The sequence below is a fragment of the Onychostoma macrolepis genome, chromosome 06 (assembly GCF_012432095.1).
Source record: "Onychostoma macrolepis isolate SWU-2019 chromosome 06, ASM1243209v1, whole genome shotgun sequence".
Classification (NCBI taxonomy): Eukaryota; Metazoa; Chordata; class Actinopteri; order Cypriniformes; family Cyprinidae; genus Onychostoma; species Onychostoma macrolepis.
In genome coordinates this window covers 32,460,762-32,486,465 of record NC_081160.1, presented here as the reverse complement: position 1 = coordinate 32,486,465, position 25,704 = coordinate 32,460,762, and the positions used below count along the sequence as shown (strand labels likewise).

General features: G+C 36.3%; 1 protein-coding gene across 1 annotated transcript; it reads right to left on the bottom strand.

The window, feature by feature from the left end:
• On the bottom strand, positions 1–24,996 carry LOC131542698 (helicase with zinc finger domain 2-like). Its single transcript, XM_058779612.1, has 21 exons — positions 24,979–24,996; positions 21,176–21,770; positions 20,908–21,091; positions 20,512–20,622; positions 19,909–20,029; positions 19,370–19,760; positions 18,643–19,284; positions 17,445–18,234; positions 17,251–17,326; positions 13,665–17,136; positions 13,490–13,578; positions 13,201–13,344; positions 12,964–13,104; positions 12,283–12,427; positions 12,049–12,165; positions 7,253–7,445; positions 6,073–6,207; positions 5,004–5,213; positions 4,004–4,157; positions 3,552–3,719; positions 1–910 (listed from the first exon to the last, which is right to left on the bottom strand). The coding sequence occupies exons 2-21, from the start codon at positions 21,745–21,747 to the stop codon at positions 768–770; spliced, it is 7,998 nt and encodes a 2,665-aa protein (XP_058635595.1). The 5' UTR covers positions 21,748–21,770; positions 24,979–24,996; the 3' UTR covers positions 1–767.
• Positions 24,997–25,704: the final 708 nt, after the last annotated feature.

Sequence of the window (25,704 nt, the reverse complement as noted above, 5' to 3'; positions counted from 1 at the left end):
ACGAGACTAAAAATCTAAGTAAGAAAAGCATTTTTTGCAGTGTACAGAACATTCAGATTCTTGCATTACAATTATACACTCATAGACACAACAGAAAACATTATGAATACAATTGAATACAAATAATTCAACAACACCTAAAAATATGTCATATACAGTTACTAATTGCACTTTGCCTTAGGATTTGCTTTATATGCTAGTACAGCACCTCTAAGTGGTCAGACATTAACATTGCAATAGTCATAGTCTAGTGGTGCTCTCCTGGTAAAATTGATTTAAAGACTGAGGTAATTAAAAATGTCCTTCGTTTCTATAATTCGTAATTACATGGACAGAAATGTCACTTTACCATCATCTTTTTTTCTTTTTGCATTTATATATACAAAAATAAGATTCGCCGTAACAGCCATAAATTAATAAAGAAAACTTTTTTGCATTAGGTTTGAGTAATGCCAACTTCACAAAAAGGCTGAAATTAAAATAGATGAATACAATATCATTTCCAAGACTAAAACAGACTTAAAATGAACGATATTTAATATTTAATTAAAAGTTCATACATATACTAAAGTGCCATTCAGGAGTAGTTATCTTATGATGATATTAATGTATAGCACCAATATTCAACAGATCTGACAAAGTGCGATGTTCCCTGGTGTCCTTTTTTTTTTTTGTAGTATAAATGAGTGAATGTAGAGTATATAAGTGCACATTTAACACAGCTATAAAGCAAATGCAGCTACAAAAATAAAACTGCATGAAGCACATCATCTTCTAGCAGTTCTCAGCAGACTTCTAGTGGGTTTTTGAACCTGGATGTGCCGGGCGGGATTCACTACACATCCTTTCTCCTTATAATGATCCAGAAGTCTTCTCCACAACACACTGCACCGCAGCAAGTTCTCATTACCTGTCAAAATAGCAGAATCAGGGCACTGTAATCCAAGCATCAAATATAAAACTGATAAAATAAAATACATATATATAACACTATCATTATCCATATCATATATCCATATCATTTAATATCTGCAGACTGCAGCCACACAGCACAGCACAGACCGTGAAGACTGAAGTTGTTGTCATTCATTGTAACAAACAAAGTGTTTGAACGGATCGATTGAATGAATGAATCAGTGACAAAGACAGTGACTTGCTGCCACCTACTGGCAGTTTCAAGTATAAATTGAGTCATTTAATTCATTGAAATTTCTATATTTAAAACATTAGTCTCATAACATTGTTATTATGAGATGCATTAATGCCACATCTGAGTCATGTCAAAAAAATTCTTAAATTCTGTAAATATTCCTTAATGCCACATTTGTGCTCTTCTGTGCCATGCAAAGATGAATTGTTGATGCTGATTTCATTTGACTGGAAACTTATTCTTACTGATTGTTATGGTTATATCTTATTATTTTAATTGAATTTATTGTTTAGTTAAACATTTTTTGATAAAAGTTAATAAATCTACATTTAAAAAAAAAAACTTTAAGGAGTCAAATATCAACAGGAAGGTTCCCAGAAGATTTCTGGGTCATTCCTTGGATTCGGTAATATTTCACTTCTAAAGTGGTGGTTCACCAAAATGAGTTGTTAGAAGCTTTTCACAAAACTTCGGGATGCCCATTATAATTAATAAAAATAATGATTGAATTTTTATATTTTTAGCATAAAATAATGACTTATATCTGTCTTGAACCAAGCATTTTGTAATGTTCCTGAGTTTGTACTGTTAATGATTGAAAATTATTAACAAAATGTGCATAGTGTCTGTGATTTTTGGCAACAATGAAAGCATTTACTTGTGTTCCTTTCTTGTAAAAAATATTTTTCTAAAAAAAAAAAAAAAGCAAAATATTTGATAAAAAAACAGACTTTAAAGTTATGTCTCTCAGTCCAAACTCAACCCCGTCACACTAACCATTCTACGCCCCTAAATAATTTAGTCTCCACTCATATGTGACTTCATTCAGGTCTCTTTAATAGTGTTGCAGAAAATGGTTAGTAGTATCATACTTTTTCATATTTTTGAGGCATGTTATAGTCAGGGAGGGTACGGTCAAGCTTAACAACTCAACCCCGGCATATAAAATTAAGTTGGAAAATTATTACTTTTACAACATTTTATTTTAATTCATAAGTATATACAATGTGTTTATTTTATTGCTGCCATATATAGTCTACTCTCCTATGCTACATGAGCAGCAGTGGCCATTTTGTGTGAAAAACACTCAACCCCATCACAAATATACTGTATGTATTTCTCATTGTTACAGGGTTGTAAACTTGTGACAGGGTTGAGTTATTTGCTTCATTTATTAATAATTTTAATGAAAAAATATAAAATAGTCATCGTTTCAGTAAATATATATACTCCAAACTCATGACAACTCATATTTTTGTTTTAAATAGAATTTTTGACGTAATATGTCCACTTAAACGCTGACAAGCATCATAAATCAGATATTGCGCCCACATGGGGACAATATGAGAGAGAAACAAAACCAAAAATTTAAATTTAAGGCAGTGTATCCCTTCAAATGTGTTACAGTCTTCAACCCCATCACACCGTGTCACATTAATATTTTTAGAAAAATATAGGGAAGACAATTAAGAACAAAAGTATTTCTTGCTGATTACCATCTGATATGTTAAGGGCTAAAACAATAAAATTGTGGTTTTAGTTAAAATTTTAAATTAAAAATATTTTTTACAAAAATAAAGAGACTGTAGACACACAATTTGTGTATTTTTAGCTTCAGACCTATTAAAATGTGAAAATGATGATAAATGTTACATTTATTATCATTAAATTGTTATCAGGGACACAAGAGCAGTAGGTAGATGTTTGTTTTATAACGATTTCTGTGTAAAATCCTTTTTTAACCAATCCCATTTTGTCCGTTACGGGGTTGAGAAAAAAAAAAAAAAGTAATAAAATAATAAAAGGTCTTTAATGCCTGAGGTGGGAAAATATGATATTTTGAATATGATATATTAAAATATGATGAATATTTTTTGGAGGTTTGATTTGTGCCTAATGATGTGGGGTATTTAGAAGTTGAATCACATGTAGTTGAAAAACATGTATATAAGTTGAAATGTTACCGAATCCCAGGAATGACCCTCCTGTCATTGATCAGAAGGTCTGTTCCTATTTTTATTTTATTTTATTTTATTTTATTTTTTAAGTAGGAGCACTAGTGTTCCTGAAAAGAAATGTAAGCATAGAGTCCTCAAGAATGTAATATTAAAAACTAACTGCAAACGTTTTTGCAAAGTAATATGTGCAAATTCACACACAATGTATCTTTAATTTGGCCAGAATTGCAGGTGCTTGTCTAAATATACAAGAAGGTTTAGAGAAAATATTAAATAAGTTGTTAAATGTTATTATATTAAATACATCCGAAAGGTCATCTAAAATTACCATTATTAACCCCCCCACATTATTGACTCCCACGAGCCTAGATGTTGGTTGCAACTCCTGTTGTTTTAAATGTGCTTTATAAATAAATAAACTAAACATAAACATAGTAACTAACCAATGATGCACAGGCCTTCTTGAGCCCTGGTGATGCCCACGTTAACTTGGTGTGGGTCCATGATGAATCCAAGTCGTTTCATATTCCAGGATTTGGTTGGGCGTTTTTCTATGTCGGATTCGGGACAAGAGCGCACAATTGACATGATGACATATTTCCATTCACTTCCTGTGGCCAAACAAACAAATGAGAACAGATCAGAAATAATAAGCTGTATTGACATGTCAAGTGTAGAAAGTACGAATGCCTTGAATGTGTTTAGTTGTGTCTTAAAAAAAACTTAAAACCATAGAATTCCTGAATATGTTTATTATACATTTATTTTTCTAATTTATAAAAGGGAGCTAAATAATGTTTAGTTTTAATGTGCTGTCATGGGTTCAGGTAATGATGTTCATTATGTCATTAGTGCCATTACTGATGTGAAATAGCATTTGTGAAATTGTTCTTACCTTGACTCCTCATGATGGTGTTGACCGTGATGTCACGTAAACCCTTATCAAACAGGAGCTCATTAATACTTGCCACTTGAGCATTATATGGTGTGAGAATGGCAATGTCCTTGGTCTTTATCCCAGCCTCAGTCAAAAGAATGGCGATCCGTACCTATAGGAAGTTTATTACAATTATCACATAATAATAATAATAATATACAAATGAGTTTTTTCTAGCTCGTGAAGACAGCGCGGTCACGTGAGGTCTTTTACTTTCGATTCATGTTATGTATTCATGTAACAATTAATAAACATTTCTTAAATTAAACGGTACTTTCTATCGTATAAATATTTCCAATAATGTCCATTCGTGACAAAAACTTATGTTTTGAAATTTGAATGTTGCGAAAGGGAGCGCGCCGCTGGGAGGAGTCTTACGTCTCCTTGGAAACTTAACCGCCAACATTTGCCGCCCGACGCCATCGACTGAGGAGAAGCTGGAAGAAGAGCGTAAATCTAACACTCTCTACATCAGATCATGGGGTTATTTGGTAAATTTATTAATATCAATGTTTTGTGAAAATAACAGAATTGACACAGTATTTGTTCAATTTTGGCGCATGTGTTAAAGATGAATAACCTGTTGGTGTTAGGTTCAAATTAGGCTATAGTCCGTTTTGTAGTCAGTGAGCGTGCTGAATTGCAAGATTGCGCCAATTAGCTTTTCTAGCTCGCTTTGTTATGAAAATGTAGAAATCGTGGAGTGAGAGACAAAAGTAGTAGCAGTATGTGAAATATCCGCATTAGTGATCATCAGGAGCGCTTCTATGGTGCATATTTGGGGCTTAGCAGACCTCTATGGATGTATATAGATAATGGAGGTATCCTTCTCCATTCTCCATTAAATTTCGGAATGATATGCTATGTGTATAGGAGTTTTGTGTTTAACATAATAGGCATTTTAAATTGCACTATAGCCCCGAAATACACTTTAATTCATCTACTAAAGTTCTCTTACCACTTCTTCTGCCTCTTCCGCATTTGCCTTTGAATTTTCATTCCCCCGTTCAGTCGAGACCACCAGACTACTCTCCTTTCCTTCAACATGACCAAAGACGATGCAAGTTTGCCTTGATTTACTAAGGAAGAGACTTGGTTTGGGTGATGTTCCAGTTTTTAGCTTTCCTTCATAGAACTCCTCAGATGGAAATGCACAAATGTCTTCTTGCTGTAAGAGACAAGATATTTAACTGAGAAATTTTAATTTTAATTAATTTGGACTATAAAATAGAACTACTGCGGTTTAGTTGTTTAGATCAGTTTTATTTTACTGGATAATAACTACTATCACCGATTGAAAATTATACATTAGCATAAAAAGCAGAGCTGCCATGATCTAAAGAATGGTAAAATGAACAGTAATTGACATATATGTTTAGAAACAAATACAGTAATAAAGCTATACGGCCAGTTTTACTAAACGACAAATTAGCGCAAAAGAGCACAATTCCAAAACAGCGCCGATGGCCGTGGAAATATCTGCAGGTGATTAATTACAACGCACAAATTAAAGAACACATACACAATATCTCATTTACAAAAGTGCAAATTAGTGTATGTTCCGATTCGGATAATGTGTTCTTCTGGCATTCCAAATAAATTAATACGTGTGGAAAAAATCCTCTCCTTTCTAACACACGCTTTCTGTTCTCTGCGGTGCCTCCTCCTAGCAACAACAAATGCAGCTATTTCAAGCACAAAATAGTTTAAGACATGTTTTTTTTGGGTGTTAAATATGGCACAAATACCAGTAATTTGATGAGCGCAAACATTAGTAAGTTGCGATGCGTCATTCTTTTTAATACTCTCCTCCCATAAATTTTGTGCCTGAAAGGGAACTTCCTACAAATGCATATTCAATTAGGTCAGGCTCAAAAAATAACTGTGTCCACGCCTTTTCAGTGCTAATTCTTCACTGCGTGTCTTTAGTAAATCCTGACAGTACTATTTTTATTCTAACGGCAAAAGACGGTTTGCGCTGGCGCAAGCTGATAGTAAATCTGGCCCATAGTGTGATAATTTATTACCATTCTGTACTGAGTGTCAAGCATGAGTGCTTTCTCCATGTAACGTTCAAAAAGAGATTTGCTCATTCCCAGTCGCTCCACCACATCACAGTGGACTACAGGCTGCAGCTGCATATGATCGCCCAGAAGAACAACCTACAACATGAAATTAGTAGGATAAGAACCTAACAGTAGATTCAGCAGTAATGCAAGTTGTGGTCAATGCAATTATAATTTAAGTAGAACATTTTTTGTTTTATCTATTGATGTGAATGTTAAGCTACAGCCTCCAGTAACCTTTAATGTGTGTTAAACAACCAATCTATGCTGCTAATGTCCAGGTTTAAAGGGGTCATCGGATTCTCATTTTCCACAAGTTGATATGATTCTTTAGGGTCTTAATGAAAAGTCTATAACATACTTTGGTTAAAATTTCTCAATGGTAGTGTAAAAAACACCTTTTTTACCTTGTCAACATCAGCTCTGTTTAAAGCAACGTTTTGTTGCATTTTGCTTTAAATGCTAATGAGCTCTGCTCACCCCGCCCCTCTCTTCCATGGGGTGATGAGCAGACTGTAAACTTTAGCCGCATTTACTCGTGAAACTTGCTAACTAGCACATTATTAGGAAAGGCGATTTGCAAAGATTCATAAAAAACCCTTATACTCACTTCTTCTGTAGATGAATGATTCACGCGAACATTTAGGCAGATCGGGGATCGGCACATTCCCTTCAAAAACTAAAGTAACGTTAATCCTCTGCGTCTTCAGCGGCTCAAATGTTGGGAGTAAATGACGACTGCTATGTTCATTATTACATCCAACAACAAAACACCTCAGTCTCTTAACCTGAGACGTTCTTGTCTTCCCCTGCACTGGAGTCGACACAATGGCGGACAGCTCACACCTCACTCAGGGCGGGTCTAAGGTAAGACAACCTTGTCAATCGTGGGAGCGGCATGTACAGAACTACGTCATTCTCAGAATCTCAGAACAGCCTGATTTGAGAAAGGGAATTTTAAAATAGGGATTAAAAAAAAAAAAAAACACTGGGTGGATTTTTAGCATTATAGGGTGGATATGTACACACACTTCCAACACACATTTATGTTATCTCACATTTATGTAAAAGTGAATTTTGCATCCGATGACCCCTTTAAGTGTTTGTCTGAAACAAAAATTGTTTTGGAATCGTGCAGTACCTGCTCAGGCTTATGAGCCACTAGTGGAATAAAGGCTTCAGGTTCAGTTGCCATGGCACATTCATCAATGATGATCTGTTTGAAGTCGAGGGCATCAGCTAAAGCAGGGTGTGAGGCTGCTGTGCAAGTGCACAAGATGACATCATGCCGCAGTAATTCATGTTTTCGAGCATCTTGGAGGATTTCTCTGTAGCTATAAAACAACAAAAAAAATTGTTTTGCAACTTTTGTGAACTTTAAATTAGCTTTTCATTTCTAAGAAATTGTGTCCAAACAATTTTCAACAAACTAAAAAATAGCATAGAACCAAAAAGCATGTGAGATGTACTCAGTGTTGGGGAGTAACTAGTTACATGTAATTAAATTACATAATTTAATTACAAAATAAATGTAACTGTAATCATTTACAGTTATTGATCAAAAATGTGAAATCAAATTACAGTTACTCATGAAACCATTAATGATTACAAAAGGGGTTACATCTGATTTTTTTCACACACACCCACATACATATTTAATTGATTTCTTTCATAAATTGCAGTGACTGCTCTAAAATATGAGACACCAATTTTTAAGGAGTTTAGGACACAGGATAGGTTACTACTTAGGTTTATGCATATGCTTTAATTTTTAAAATTAAATGTTTTTTTCCCCATGGCATCGTTAGATGCCAGTTGTTTCCTGTCGTAACTATGCAAATATTTGATTTCAAAAACAGTATCATAGCTACTAAACTATTTCTTGTTATGGTTTAAAATCTGTATTTAAGCCACTGATCTATATATATTAACTGGATCACTCATTACGTCCTTAACTGCCGACAGGCGGTGAAGCCACTGGAAGTGTTCGAGCCGCTATCGTAATATTCCCTACTGGCAGAGATAACCATTGACCTAACACTGACCTAAAATCACCCGATTTGAAGCGTATCAGTCACACAATATTAGTTTTTATGTTATGTGTACAGTCATGGCCAAAAGTATTGGCACCCTTGGTAAATACTGTATGATCAAAGAAGCCTCTGAAAATAAACCTGCATTATTAATCCTTTTGATCTTTTATTTAAAAAAAAAAATCACAAGAATCTAACCTTTCACTGAACTAAAACAATTGAAAATGGGGGAGAATCTCATTATGAAATTAATGTTTTTTTGTTGTTGTTTTTTTTAACTTTTACTTAATTTTTTTAAACTGCTTTTTCTCTATTTTTTTACTTTTCATTTTTTTTCTTTAAATTTTGCTTTCAAATCATCAAGCCAGTTTGCTTGGTAGACTTCCAGTATTATTTGGACAGTAACGGTTTCTGCATAGACAAAAAAAATATATACACTTTCGTGTACAATATGGTAAATTGCTCATTAGTTAATGCATTAGGTATCATGAAATAACAATAAACATGCTACGGCATTTGTTAGTTTAGAATGGTCATTGTTAATACAGTCATGGCCAAAATTATTGGCACCCTTGGTAAATATAATCAAAGAAGGCTGTGAAAATTAATCTGCATTGTTAATCCTTTTGATCTTTTATTTAAAAAATTCACAAAAATCTTACCTTTCATTGGATAATAAGAATTTAAAATGGGGGGAAATATCATTATGAAATAAATGTTTTTCTTAAATACACGTTGGACACAATTATTGGTAACCCTAGAAATTCTTATAAGTAAAATATCTCTGAAGTATATTGCTATTCATATTTACAATTTTGAGCACACTAGCGTGATTATAAACATGAAATTATCCAGCCATGGCTTCCTGTTTCACAGAAACATAAATAGGAGGGAAAACAAAGGCCAAATTCCCTTATTCATCCATCACAATGAGTTAAACCAAAGAAAATAGTTCTGATTATCAAAAGATAATTGAGCTTCACAAATTAGTGAAGTGGCTTTAAGAAAAGAGCTAGAGAAGTGAAATTTCCACCATCAGGGCAATGATTAAGAAGTTCCAATCAATATAAAATGTTACGAAACTGCCTGGAAGAGGACGTGTGTCTATATCGTCCAAATGCACGGTGAGAAAGAGAGTTTGAGTGGCTAAAGACTCTCCAAAGACCACAGCTGGAGAATTGCAGAAAATAGTTGAGTCTTGGGGTCAGAAAACCTTAAAAAAAAAAAAAAGTCAAACAGCCCCTACATCCCTACATGTTTTTCAGGAGGGTTTCAAGAAAAATTCTCCTAGCTCATCCAAACACAAACTCCAGCATATTCAGTTATCAGACACGACTGGAACTTCAAATGGCACTGGCTTCTATGGTCAGATGAAAGCAAAAAATTTAAATAAATGAATGTGAAATTAAAACCGCCAGCAGGTGGCAGCAAGTCACTGTTAATAAGCGAGTCATTGTGACTGAACCAAATCATTTAAAGGTTGATTCATTCAGAAACAAAACATTGTCATGTTGCTCAGAGACGTAAAAAAGTGCTGTGGCTGTGTTTGGATTTTTTTTTTTTTTTTTTTGTTGGCGAAATGGAGCAAAAACAGGCAATATGGTGTCTAAAACATAAGTCTCTTAATATTAACTTATTGTTTATTGAATTGTTGTATAAAATCAATATCACAGTTGTAATAATGCTTATTTTTTAAGATAATTAGCACTCTTTGTGTGATATTAACTAGGCTATATGAAATACAAGGTCCTCTTTTCTCATTATGGAGTTGGATTGGGTTGAACAGACAGCACACCTCACGCAGGAACGTGCTCAGTCGGTGATGAACTGCCTGAATATGTTCAAGAGCAGGACGGCGGTCCCACTGAAACGGTTTCAGAGGCTCCTGGGGCATATGGCAACTGCAGCAGCAGTCACGCCGCTGGGACTGCTTCATATAAAACCGCTTCAACACTGGCTCCATGGCCGAGTCCCGAGGTGTAACCCAAAAGATATTTTGAAGAATTTGGGTTACCAAACAGTAGCTGGTCCTCATTGACTTTGATAGTAGGGGAAAAAAAATATTATGGAAATCACTGGGGACCAGCGACTGTTTGGTTACCTACATTCTTCAAAATAACTTTTATGTTCAACAGAAAAAAGAAACTATTTCAGGTTTAAAACACCTTGAGAGTGAATAAATTATGGTATAAAAATAAAACACTATGACAGAATTGACAGACAGATGACAGAATTCTAATTTTGGGTGAACTATCCCTTTAATGTTAATAAAACAACAAAACAGAGAAAAATCACACACTGCTCTTGACTGATGAACTTTATGAACTGATGCTTTAAAAAATATGTATATAATCCTTTCGGACCCTAGTGGAAAAATAATGGTTCGATGCTGACCAATAGCTCTTGTTCAGGTAGCAGCTAAATGGATGAGTTCTTCTAAAAGGGCCAGGAGTCTAAATACAAAAGAGTGGCTAGCAGTCATGCTAGATGTGTGACACACAGACTATGCACTAAACCAAAAAAAAAAAAAAAACTGTTGACAGTATTAGTCTCACAGAGGAGTGTCATGGTATACATTAGTTTGTTTGCAAATTTAGTGTTTTATTTAGAGTCTTTATTTAGTGATGTCTGTCCATAACACTGTTCTACTTTGATGTGTAATGTTGAGGTGTAATGTGTTTCTGCACTCATCTATTTTTAGCAAATCAAGAAAATTTTTTGTCTAAAAAAATGGTTTATATTTTTTGTGCTCTGTATGGAACATAAATGCCTGTTTAAGTGATGAGTTAACTCCATTACTTGTGTTTGTTTTCAGACATGAAAACAGATGCTTTATACTTGTGCTACAACTGTTTGGTCTGTGCTACAAAACTTTCAACCTCTGTAGCACAAGTGCTATGTGCAAAAAAAGTTAACGTAACAGTCTCAGGTATGTTTCCTCGGCAGACTTTCTACCATTTTCCAAGAGGGTTACAATCACTTCAAATCTTGCACAAATCTCGCACAAGACACCGAAAGGGGCAGCATCCATGACGCTTTGGGAGGGATCCCAATTGACTCGGAGTGGCCGACTGAAAGGGAGTGTCTCGGTTACGTATGTAACCTTCGTTCCCTGAAGGAGGGAACGGAGACGTAACGTCCCGTCGCCACAGCTGCTGTACCACCACTGAGCAGCCGGGTTACCGGCTCAGCTCCTCAGCAAAAACCTGAGTATGCGCTGCACCTGCTGCCTAGTTATACTCGCGCTGCGATCAGCGGCAGCTGGATGCAATCATCACATGCCAATGTGCATTGGCTCGTTTAGTTTACACTCTAAGTGGATTGGTCTCGCTAAGCAAGATCCCAATTCGTTGGTCACCGACGTGACGTCTCCGTTCCCTCCTTCAGGGAACAAGGGTTACATACGTAACCAAGACATTTCTTATTAATTCAATGGAATGTATGGAATAGGGAATACCAATATGGGGACGCGGTGGCTTCACTTTTATAACGTCATGAGCAATCCTGTTCTCTATTATAAATCAGTGATTTAACCTCAGAATGATCTAAAAGTAAGTCTTATTTTGTGGTGGCTGTGCTTTAAAATTAAATTATAATCTTAATTCAAGCGATGAAGGATTTTGAAAATGATACTAATCAGTCTTGAGTACTGTAAGATTAACCCTGCCTGGTATACATGTTTGAAAATGATTAACAGTTGTAAAGATTAGAAATGTATACAAGTAATCAAAAAGTAGCTTAATCAAATGTAATCAGTTACATTACTTTAGTAAAGTAATTGAAATACTGGTAGTTACACTACTTATTATTACATTTTAGACAGGGTAACTTGTAATCCGTAACCTATTACTTTTCCAAAGTAACATTCCCAGTGCTGTATGTCTGTAGTTAGAGTCGTACTTACAATTTCTTTTCTTCATTAGTGAGTGCAACTCCATTTGCAATTTTCATATCAAAAGCTAGTATTTGTGTGGAGAATGGGTTGCCTTCTTTTCGAATCAGGTGGTGAAGTGCAATGGAGCTAATAAAATGACAGCAATACACATCTGTTAGTGAAGCATACAATACACATATACACTACAGTCGTAGTTAGTACCTACACTCAAATAATTGATAAATGGACAGTATTTGCAAATACCTAAGCTCTGTGTTGGGTTTTTCGCCTCTTTTTGAATTGCGTGACAGCTTCAGATTGCAGCCTGGGTAAGGATATTCCAGCATCTCCATCTGAGCACTGTAGACTCTGAGAGGTCTAAGTTGATTTCGAAGTTTTACGAGATGACCTGCAACACATTTAAACACTTAAAGTGCAGTAATGTGTGATGCTATTTAAATCTGAAATGTGTAACTGCTGCTTTACTAGTGGCACATAACTAAATGTCATACTGAAGATAATCACTGGCTATATGGAATAGCATACTAGATACAAGCACATTCTTACTAATTCTGCAGTATTTACTGTGCAAACTAAATGTAAAATTCCTCATGTATTGAATATCTGAATAATTACTACTTTAGTGTATAATATACATATAAAATACAAAATATTATTATGACAGATTTTTTAATTAAACATGCAATTGTGATAAGGTTATGTGACAACAATGTAGCATACTTCAGATTTTTTGTTTTGTTTAATGCATTGTTTCACTTGTTTTCTAAAAATAAAACAAAACTAAACATTAGGCAAGTATTCCATTCTTAAAATGCAAAGCAAAAAGGAATAAACAGTAAAACATTTATACAGAGCTGCTAAAATGCTTTAATGGAGCATGAGAAACGTGTGCCAAATATGCCAAATATGATTTGCAAAATTTACCTGCTACGACATCAACAGATTTATTTGAAGGCCCACAGTAAAGAACAGCTCTCTTCTTCTTTGAATTGTAGACAGGACATTTTTTAATATTCTTGAACATCCAGTACACAATATGGACACCAACAACAGTTTTTCCTGTGCCTGTGAAAATGCACAACACTCATTTAAAATGAAAGGACTGAAAATCAAGTGCAATGGCCTTTTTGATACCAAAGAAAGTCTGAAAATATCTCTCACCTGGTGGTCCTTGGATAAGAGTGAACTTGTTGGCCAGTGCCTCTCTTATAGCTTTACGCTGACTGTTGTTTAGATGGGAAAACCCAGAAGGGAGATAATTTTCAATCTCAAACCTGACTGGCATCTGCTTGGAAATTTTAGGTCCTTTGAAGAGATTTAGTGTAGATTTAGTTAAACTACATTTGAAGAGATCATTTAAAAAACATGGCTAGGAAGTCAATAGTTCTGACAGTAGAGTCTGAAATACATGTATGCAAGATGTTATAAGGAGGCAGTCAGTCTTTAGTACCTCCTTCAGAGTTGATTCTTCCACCAATGGCTATAGTTTTTACAAGCTGGTTCGCTTTGGTGAGACTACTAATTGCATTTTCTTTGCGCCTGCAAAAGAAATAAAACAAAATCATAATTAATAAAGGATACATACACATTTAGTGTGCTATAGTATCTACAATTTGTAGTCTTACACATCTGGCAGAAGCTTTGGAATCAGCTCCAGAGTAAATCTTGTACTCTCACCAAATATCGCTTCTGGAATATTTGTCATGGGCATGTGGTTAATCTGAAAATCAATTTGCAAATTCTTCAGTTCTTTGGATCCTGTTTCTTCAACTTTCGTAATTATGCCATGGGCCACCCAAGTGATAGAAGGAATATCCATGAGAGCTGTGCACTGAGAGTTTTCCAGAAAGGGACTACTCTGACTTTGGTGAATCTTAGTTCGAATGCAGAGGACACTGTTCTTAAGGTCACATTCAATGGACCACTGAGATTTTTTGTCAAGTGGGAGGAGAAAAAAACCTTGAAGCTTCTCTTCACAAGAGTTTTTCCATTTCAAGGCTGCATCTTCAATAAGAATGCTTTCATTTTCAGCAACAGCATTGGAGGCTGACTCCATTTCACACATGGGTTTCCATATTGCCTGATAATCCATGTATGTCTTGTATGAATTCCTTGATGAGTTGAATGCATATTTTGAAAAACACTTGATTGGATCTTTCACATGCTCCAAACAAATCTCAAATTTTGGATGCACAACAAACAGCTGAATTGCTGGCGTCATTAGTCCTCGAGCCGTGGCTGCACCTAGCTGTACTTCGACCGCCTCACCTGGCTTTATTCTCATCGACAGTTCGGCGTAATGCTCAGCATGCATGGGATCAGAATTTTTGGAACTTGTAGCATTTCTCTGTCTTTCCTGGAATTGTCTTGCATGGATTCTTGAGCTGACGTCAAGCTCCTCAATCAGAGGAAACAATCTGTCCCAGTTTTCTTCTCTAAGAGAAGCTGTTAGGCCTTTCCAGGTCTTTGTAGAGACATAGGCCATGACTGAGTTTGGATTTTGCCGTTTCACTTCAGCAAGGATGTGAGGATTGGAGAATGAATATATCCTTCGCACCCATTTCAAGATCATGTAGTTGTTGGTTTCATCAAACTGTGGTTGATCTGCCAACTGAAGATCCCTGTACATAATGTCTAAGTTTTCTGATATAGAGGTTCTGTTAAGTGGGAAGGATAATCTGAAGTTTGTCCCTGATGCATTGAGTTCCACAATGTATGCCACCTTCCTTTGGCTTTGGGTCAACAGTTGTAATGCAAAATGTAGAGCATTAGATTTCCTCTGATATGCTGACTGTTGGTCGTTTTTCCTGGAAAATTCCATACAAGACAGGTCAATGTCATGAGCTGTGTACCTAACATTTGTGTTGTTAATCACAGAATGAAGAAGGCGCTGCACAATGACATCCATATATCGGCGGATTGGAGATGACGCCCATGTATAGCTGTCAAGATCTAAATCATGATGCCCAATTCTTGAAACATGTGTTGAGTTTGAGCGCAGGACGCATCCTTTGCGAAACAGTTTCCTAAATGCAATAGCAAAAGGGAGAAGTTGGGGGTGAATCTCATCAGTTGTAATAAAGTCAATTACTTTGTAGATATTTTTCTGCTCTACTGCTGTCTTCAAGCATCTCAAAACAGATTTTAATATGGGGAAGGTTTCAGAATCAGAAATTCCAGCCTGAGGGTTTGGCGTGGCTCTGTGGTGGATCAAACCTTGGTTATTCAGTTCATGAGATGCATGTTTACACTCATGAACTCGATTTGAGAAGTGAACAGAAAGTGGAATCAAGGAGGCATTTTTGTCAAAAAGGTCAGTAAGCTTTTCACTCTTTGGCCTGTCCTGGCATCTCAGTGGAGTTATGCTTCTTGTTGTTTTAGCAAACAGAAGACGTTCAGCAACCGTGTGGTTAAACATTAGCATCAGCTCTTCCACCATTAGGTGAGATCGCCTTCTTCCCAGAGTCACGTCTTCATCTGGCTGTTTGTAGCACCAGTCTTCCTGTTTTCTCAATCTCCTGTGGACCTCAGCAAAGGACCATGCTTTCACAAGGCAGATTTCAAGCTGGTCAGAATGCTGATGATTTTCAATGATGTCCTCAGCTTCATCATAGGAAAATTTCTTCTTGGAGCGAATGACAGACTTCCAAAATGATCTCTCCTTTATGCATTGTGTCTTAGTATCTACTTGAATTATCAAGGAGATTGCTCGTCTGTCATGGTTAGGGATTAAACTGAAGAAATTAGTACTCAGTTCTTTTGGGAACATGTGTATTGGGTCCTTTCCACGTGGATAGAATGTAGTACACTGCTGTCTTGCATATTTGTCCAGTTTACTGTCTTTAGCCACAAAACTTGCAACATCAGAAATGTGAACTCCTATTTCATAGCACTCACCTAAATCCCGTACACTGATTGCATCATCGAGGTCTTGTGAATCGTCAGGATCAATGGTGAATGTTGGGAGCATGCGAAAATCTCTTCGTCCCTTATCAAACAAACTGAGACCTTGAATATCTTGCATCTGATTTCTCAAAGATGAAGAAAGTGTTCTCCTCAAATGATACTCTATGTTGAGTATATTCAGTCCATTATCTAAAGTTGTTATTTTGGGAAACACTTCCACAACTGTCCCCAAGGGGAAACCGCCAGTCTTTCTCCACCTAAGGACTTTGACAACAAAGAGATATTTTCTGTGTGCTTCTTCATTTATTTTGATGAAACGCTTTACTTTGTGGTTCTCAGGATTTCTTACAGCAATGAGGTCTGGTTTGTCCTTTGAAAATGGTGTGTAGATTTTGGAGATACATTTGTTGATAGGCGTCATCACTTGATTGTCATATCTTTCAATGGTGCAGACAAATTCTTTGACAGTGTCTGCACTTTCAAGGACATTGATTATTTTTCCAATAGGAGGATCTGATCTCTCATTTATGATCTCTACTGTTACTTTATCTCCATGGAATGCCTCTCCAATATTCTTTCTACCCTTGATATCGATTCTCTGTGTGGGCTCATAAAGTGGTCTGGCATAACCACGGTCAAAATACTCTTTGACCAGCTCACAGTGTTTGTGTATGGTAGAGTTAGTCAGCAGCTGCTCTTCATCTACTTCTGTAATTTGGTTGTTTGCACTATTGACAACTTGCTCATTTTGAAAAACTGGAAACAAGCCTTCCTCTGTCAATGCAACGTTTATGTCTTTGCTCTCATCGAGAAGCTCTTGAAGTATTGGGTCTTCTGTGTCTGGTATTTCGGATGTAGTTGATTCACTATCACTGCTGTCTTCATCCTCACTTCTGCAGAGCTCAGATATCTCAAGGAGATCTTGTTTCAAAGAATCCAAGGTAAAGTCATGGGCACTTCCCTTGTTGATGCAATCCTCAATGTACGATCTCCATAGTCTCCAGCACATACCAAATTGATGGCAAGAAAGGGCAACTGCATCTCCAACAACAAATATTTGGGATTGGGCTCTTGTCATAACTGTGTTCAGCACTCGCATGTCATTGAAAAACTCAAGACAGGTCCGGTCCGTCTCCAATAGGCTGTCCTTGGTGTGCACAGTGGAAATCACGATTACTCTAAACTGTTTTCCTGAAAAATATGGGAAAAGGCAGTATGCTCTGTACATCACATGCATCATTACGCTTTTATTTGCGTTTGAACATAATCATGGCATAGTATTATAAAGTGATGAATCATCTTTACCTTGCACATTTTCTGCATTCTCCACAGTGAAACGGGGCAGTCTAAGCTGATGCAGTCTTTGCCTGATTTCCAACACCTGAAACACAAGAGGCAGAAGCATCTGGTATAAACACACTTACATGAATTTGATACAATAGAAGGATGCCATTAATAAAAGCATAATATAAATTGGTAAGTAGCTATAGATATGATACCTGTCTGCCTTGAGAAAGGACACAGACTGATTCTGGATCTTTATCACCCCACTCTTGAGGCCATTCCTCCATTATTCCTTGCACAATGTCAACAACACTTCGAATTTGTTCCGCATTGAACCAGGACATGCTTGTTGGGTCCAAACAGCATTCTCCTCTTACATGATGGAACTGCAAGGCATGCTGGTCTGGATGAGGAGGCACATCTCCTCTAGCCTTGATCACATCACTCTTTCCCACATAAAAATGTGTTGATACAAAATCCACAATGTCCTTTGTGGAACGGTAGTTTTCAGTGAAAATGATTCTGCTTTGTTTGGCGCTGTCACTGTTTTCAGCTTGGTAGTAATAGAAGAGGCGATTGAGCAGGGTTTGTTCTGAGCATTTGTCTTGTCTCACAGAGAAGAGCTTGGGTCCCATCTGCATGTGATCTCCTGCTAAAACAACACGTGTATTTTTACCTGCTAAGCCCAGTGCCATAAGAGCCTCACACTCCAACATCTGCGAAGCTTCATCAATCAGAATGTGGCTGAAGTAGTTTTCAGGGAGCTTCATGTCATGGAAGAAACGAGCCACAGCAGTTGTTGTTATGATGATTCTTGTGGAATCTAAAACAGCTTTATCAGGAAACTCAAAATGACTGCCGTCTCTGGATAAATGGCAGTACTGTAGAGTGATGGTATCAGTGGATCTGGGATTGCTCTCCTTTGCCTTGATTCTCAAAGGTCTGGCTTCATGATGAACAGCTGCATATTCATGAAAATGGCCTTTAACATAAAGATCAGCAGAACTGTATCAAGAAAAAGAGAAATAATTGTAGCTTACTATGACTGCATTAAATGATTAAATTTTCTGACATTTCCAAAATGATACTGGCTTCAAGGTATGCATTTTTATGAGTTTATGCATTCCCTGGAAATCAATTCCATGACCTTGCCCTTACTTGCACCATGCTTTACTGTTTCAGCTAGAGAAATGCAATTAAAAAAAAAAGCCATTTCCCTGATGAAATGACCAGTATGTATTTTGGATGTTGGTGTGCCGGTGTCGCCGCAAGACTTTTTAACTGGGCTAGGCCAGGAACAAACAAGCATTAACCAGCATGGAAATTCATGTTATTTTGAGCTGGTAGTTTCAGAAAGATGACCTGCTTTTGTGGATTAATACTCTGAAGTGCCACTGCATTGTGATGCCTTACCTGTTTGTGTGTGTGCAAATCAGGATTTTGTTCTGTGGTTGCTGCACAAGAGCCTGGGTCATCTTTGCAAGGGTTCGAGTTTTCCCTGTTCCAAAGGGTCCATAAATCAACAAAGGTGGGATGCTGCTTCTGTTGTCTGTTACACTCAGAACAAAGTTCATTGCTGCTTGCTGCTTCTCATTTAACTCTCCTGTATCTGACTGAGAAGAAATACAGAAGTTGCTGTTTTTCAGGTCAGGCAAGACTTTGTCTAAGTTGGGAAGGTCATCAATGGCCTTGTGCCTCTCGCAGAACCAGAGACGATTTAGCTGGAACTGGACTTCCATCTCACACTGCTGTCCATTCTGCAGGTTCAAATCAGTGCAGCATTGTTTGGAAAGCTGCAATGCTACTTGTGCCTCATTGGCGGCATCCTTCAAAAATTCAGCCTCATAAATAGGCCCAATATAATCTTTGTTTTTCACAACACGAACAAGAGATCTGATAGCGTGTCTTTTCACTATGAAGCCTTGAGGAGCATCAGGAGTTAGTGGGTGAGACAGAGGCACAGCAGCAAAAAGTTGCCCCGGATAAGCCCATTTCATTCCAAACCTGAGATCGAACAGCTGATTTTTCAACTGCACAGTGCCTCGTAGATTCAATCTGGACAGAGAGAGTACAGTTTGTGGATTTGAATTTTGTTATAAATTGTAACTGTCAAATTTAAATATGTATTATTTATACATACCTGGTAAGGAGTTCACCTTCTACATTTTCCTCCTGGTATAAAAAATTGTGCATGCTGTGTTTGTAATTGTCACGGTTAATCACACTGTTCATCTCATCTATCATGATGAGCTTGTATCTGTTTATCAGCTCTTTCTCTGCCTCTTCTCTTTCAAAAAAAGGAATGATTTCCAGGCTTTCCTCATTCCAGGGCTCAAGATTCCCTTCAGTCTCTTGTTTTTTTAGCGGAATCTCAGGTGCTGGGGTCATGACTGATGTTCCCATACACTCATCCTCTCCAACTCTGACCTTGATTTTTTGTCGTAGTACGGGTCTCGTGTTGAAGTCAAACACTACCCACTGCTCATATTTGCCTGGTTGGTCAGATTTGAAGGACACTGGGATTTCATACTCTGCAGAAACAAATCACAATAATTCAGGTGGAAATAATTTGTGAACTTGGCAGTTCAATTAATGAATTAATGGCAGTTCAATTAATAATTATTAGTAAAAGCATGCCATACGGTTTCTTGTTGGGTTTTGTAAGAAATATTCAGTCACCTGTTTGGTTTTTTTTAAACCAATCACCACTGGAATATGTCCGTTCCTCATTGGGGTCTTTGCTGAGGCTGAATTTTGCTCCCAGTTCCCGTCTGAGTAAAGCAATAACTTCTAGAGGTTCCTGGAGGGATTTAAGTCGGTTTGGAAGTATAGATCAATGTCATTGCAGAGGCTCTCCTACACCAATGACTTACACTTACATTAAGAGGAAATGTAGTAGTATTGTAACAGATACATTTTTGAAGTTGATGTTAAGGCTATAGGGTTGCGTTTATGTGTTTGTATTGCTTTCTGTACCTCGGGGCTTGCCATAGGCAAGGATTGGGCATGCACATGTTAACGAGAGCGCCCGGGTGTGCCATGTGGGTTTTTGGAGTTAAGAAGAATAAAAAAAGTACATATATATAGCGCTTAAGTTTTGCTTTCTTTACTTTATTATTTGAAAAGTGTTGAGGCGAAACCGATGCTTAAGCTTGGTCACATTATCATTAGTAACTGGTACTACTCTATTGTAACTAACCCAGTCAAATGTCACAATGACAATCTTTTTTACCTATTAATTTGGAAATTAAAGACAAACGTTGTACGTGTTAATGTACAAACCTTGGAATTAATGGTAAATGTCCATGTACACTGTATTCCCTTTTTCCTTACATACACACTGTCTATATCTGGGGCACAGCTGATGGAAACATCAGGAAGGGTGTCACTGACCTGCAGGAATATTGATTCAATCAATGTTCATGACATTGTAAAAAGCAATTTTTAAAAATGTACAATTATAATAAAGCTTTGGTTGTGAATATATAATAAAAAAAAATTTGCATGGGTCAATAAAATGTATTTGTTAGCATACATAACACAAGGTTCAAATTAAATGCAAGTAGCAATGCAAAGTATCAAAGGTCAGAGATTCATCTGTCAACATTTGGGATACTGTCCAAGAGCGTTACTCACTAATGACATTATACACTGTTCATTGCTGAATGGCTCTCTTACAATCATTTTCTTGTCGTTGCTGTGTCTGTATTCCTCCAAAAGCTTGTCCTGATAGGACAGTAGACCCATCTCGGCTGCATCACTGGCATTTTTCCGTAAAGCCTTGATTCTCTTTTGCCATTCACGAAGTTCCTCTTGACTGTGTGCCTTTGTGCAGTTATCACCATACTCACATATCAGGGATCTATGGGAGAACGTTTTACAGGCTACTTTAACTTACTTTGACACAAGCAAACATCTAATGCCATGTCACACTTCATATAAATACCTTCCACACAGTTTCAGGTCCTTGTGTGTTGGTGGTGGATCTCTGTACTTCCAAGTCCGAGAGGTGTCTTCAAAGATCAGTCTCCTGTGCTTCACAGTGAAACAGTGGTTCATCAGTTCTTCATCTGTCGGGAAGTGGATCCGGCAGAATGTGCAGTCAAACTGTCCTCCTTTCTCTTGAGACTTTGACTGAAGTGTCCTTTGCTTTTGTTTTATGACTTTCACTAGCTTAGGAATTGTCAGGTTTTTAACCTTCATTATGTTCCACAGCACTGCTTCTTCTGAGCTCCTAGCGTAGGTACATCTGCCTCTATGCTGGATGCATCCACTTTCTTTAGTAAAGTACCAACAAACAACATATTTGGGAGGTCTGGGATGACCTGGCAGGGGGTTAACAGGCCTCCACAATGAATTGTTACCTTGCTGCTTGATCAGTAAGATGTCTTCTGAGCAGTTATGAATGATCTCTTTATGGGAGTACGAAATCTCATTGTGTTTTTTACAGCACTTATTACATCTGACACACAGCTTGCGTGTCTCCAGTAATGCTTGAAGGTTTCCTGTGAGAGCCATGACTTAAAAGAGACATGAAATTCCTGTGAAAAGAAAAGGTTTGCAATTAGAATGAGATTTCACAACTGCCATTTACTATTTATTTTTTGTTACTGTTTTTGTTACCTTGGGATTTTCCTATGGGTTTTTATGTGGTTTTTCGAAATATGAATAAAACAAGGTCTGTGATAAATATAAATGAACAATACTTTGATGTTTTGCTCTGAAACCTAAAACGTGAATTTTGAAGCAGTTACGTTTATTTTTTAAAACCAATGTTTGTACACAGAACCATTTGGTGTGTCAGCGTGTGCATTAATAACAAGTATTGTTAAGTTATGCTTACCACAGACCTTGTTTTACTCATATTTTTGAAGTCAACATGACGAATTACTCTTCCAGGTTTTGACGTCATGGCTGCAGCACTCTATTACACATTCTAATATTGATCAATAAACTTTTACAGCCTTCAGATAGAATAAACATCAGTAAGGAACATTTCTTTACATATGGTAATTTTTGTCTACAAAATTGGGTGTGGTGTTAATTATTAACCTGCCTACAAAACTTTTACATTTAAATAAATGTAAATGCGAAAACAAATACTGTATAAGGGCAGTTAAGACACAACATAAGCACAATGCACCGAACTCTTTCAAAATTATATTTAAGGCCAGGGCTCCAGACTAATTATTTTTATTAGGAGCACTATAGCCCCTGACTGAATTTTTATAGGAGCACAAGCAGAAAATTTAGGGGTACAACTTAAATCAGCCTGCAATGAAATTGTTCACATATTTCCCCATTTTAACTGTATAACTGACAAATGCTTTGATAATGAATAGACTTAACTCGTAGAAATTACAATGTGCAGTATTCTTTTAATTTTTGAGTGATATGACAAATATATGATATAATAAAATTACTATTGTTTTGCATTAATAAGTGCAGTTACTAATAATATTACATGTTAATTTCTTGTTTATTTCATGTTTATACTAATTTGACAGTAAAGCACTAAGCTCATGTGCAAAATCTAATTTAATAATCTAAGGTTCATTGTTAACTAATGTTAACAAATGACGCCTTATTGTAAAGTGTTACCCTAATTTTTATGTAGAAAAGGTATATATTGTACTCTTAATAAATGTACCATTATTCTTCTATAGTCTTATATTTTGCTTGTTGTATTCCTCAATTATAAGTCGCTTTGGATAAAAGGTGCTTAAGGTTCATTCGTTAACTACATTAGTAAACATGAACTAAGAACGAACAATACTTCCACAGCATTTATTAATCTTAGTTAATGTTAATTTCAGCATTTACTAATGCATTATTGCCAAATGAATAAATGTAAATGTAAATATGTTACTGACCAACAACTTAAGTGATTGTGTGATTTAGTCGCAAATTGAAGAAAAGTTTATTTTTCAAAGCACTTTGTGACTTTTCTTACTTCATACACAAAAAAAGAGCAAAGTTCTGACAAAATCTGATTTTTGGTTGATTTGATATTTTATAATAGTGATTTTATAATTGTTATAAAATATAAAGGAAAAAGTGTAAATAAATGACTAATAAGCCAATAAGTGCTCCTCAGCTGCCATCTACAGGTTATAATGGTGAGTTTTTTGCACCACAGTATATTTTAGTCATCCCATTGAAAATAACATCCAAATAGGATAATTTAGGAGCTTTAAAGTGCTGGAAACAGTTGTGTGAAATGCTTGTAAGTCATTGAAAATTGCTTGAATTTCTCTCTCAAAAAGTTGAACTAACCCTGAAATGAATGATGTAATTACATTCGACTATTTCTACCACAATGGTTATAATTAGCATTACTACTTCTGGTTTTCAGCGTCAGCGTTGTTTGATCTGTTTATAAGATTTCTGTCCAGAATATGAAGGCATCTCACTAGATCTTGCAACAGTCTTTACTCATTCTGCGGCGAGTTCAAACGCTTCTTGCTGGATCTCGCAGCGCTGTAACAGTTTTGCCAAATGTAAGTGCGGCAGGAACGTAAGAGAGAGTCAATCTCCACGATGATTGGTCGAGAAGACATGAGATGAGAGACATGTGTAACCACGTTCAAATCATGAAGGTAGACATAGGATCCACTTGGGGTGTGAATCGACACTGGTTTCACAATTCAATTTGATTATCATGTCAACGATTCAATTCCATATAACAATGCATCACGATTATATAAAATTTATTTTGTGCATTTTTATTAAATTATATAGGCAGGCTACTTTTTAAAATAATTATGTTAATTAATTTATATATAATTAATTAATTGTTAAGAATGAAAAGTAAATATATCTTCAAAACGTACAAGCAAATATAAAATAATAAAGGGGGAAAAGACGATTACAAGTGATGAGCAAAAAACACTTCCAGTAGCCTATCGCAAGTTCACAGATTCCTCATAATTATTGCCATTTGATTATTACTGATGAGATCATAGACACTGGCAGCTTTAATAGACTGCATTCACACTAATGCACAGATCTATTTCCACATATCAGATGTTTTGTCCTGTTCTGAAAACTGAGTGTCTACATCAATTTCGTATCATAATAGTAATGCAGTGCATTTAACCGCAGCCGTGATTGATAAACAAACACAGCACGTGGAAGTCTTTCAGTAGTACGTGAGTTTAGTGCATCTAATACGTACTCAAACGACAGAAATTAAAGCATGTCTAAAGTAAAAGACTAAAATAACACACAGCTAGATCAATAAGTATAGAAGCCCGATGATTACAACGACTATCATTTGGTGTCACAAAATTCTGAAATTATAGTTCATACTGATCTTACATCGTACAGAGGTCACAATTATGGTACAAACCACGCACAAAATTTACTCGCACCGGCAGAAAAAATGGTTGCATGCAGTCTGGAGCCCTGATTTAAGGATATAAACTGCTGATTAAAGTAAACACCTTATAACAATAATTTCAGGTCACCATTTCTTAAAGGAGCAGTTCACCCAAATGAGATTATGTAATGATTTATTCACTCTATGCTGAGTAGGACTTTCTTTCATCCGTGTAACACAAAAGGGGATGTTTACCAGAATGTGGTGACTGAAGCTGTCAGCTTTGAATTCCACAGATGATCACGTAATTTAATTATCTTTTTTTTTTTTTTTTTTAAGAAAGATTCATTAACTATTTTCAATTAAATAATACACTGTTGACAAAGGAATCATGCAACATGAATTAGTAATGCACTGCATTATCTTACCTTCATACTTTCCTTCCCATCCCAGTGGTTTTCTGATATGTTATGATCTTCCTGTAATACTAGAAGTTTCAGCCCTTCTCAGTGTCATGTGTGTCTAGAGGCGTTTAAACAATTTATAGAGATGTTGCTGAGCAACGCTGGTTAAGCCACTCCCTTCTAAGAATTAAATAATAACTTTCCTTTTCCAGCACAGTGTGCTTGTACTGAACAGTGCAAACACAGTTTCAGCTCTCAGTTTCAGTACTGATGAAAACCACAAGAAGCAAACAGACAGAGCTTAAAGCGTCAAAATCACAAACAACCCTTACGGTTCCTATTAGAGCTCTTATAGTATCTACACCAATTTCAGCATACATCAGTTTATGCTTTAATATGTTTTTGATATCATACAGAGACAACATTAGAAACTAATGGTTGCATGCAACATGCTTTTTTTTTTTTTAAACCATGACTAAATAAATACTTATGTTTTCTGGAGCAGAATTACATTGTAGTTTCAAAAACAATTAGCTTTGAAATGTGCCTTTCAAACAATCAAATTTAAATGAAGGAATATTGTTTCCAATGGTGTGGTCCTTCAAAAGGATACTAAGTAACACTACAAATGGCATAAGATGTAACTGATGTGCCCACATTTTCTATGCTGAGCATTGCTTATGAAAACAAATAAGGCTTATCGCACATGACCGAATATGCCTGAGGTGATTACAGACTGGAATTTTACAC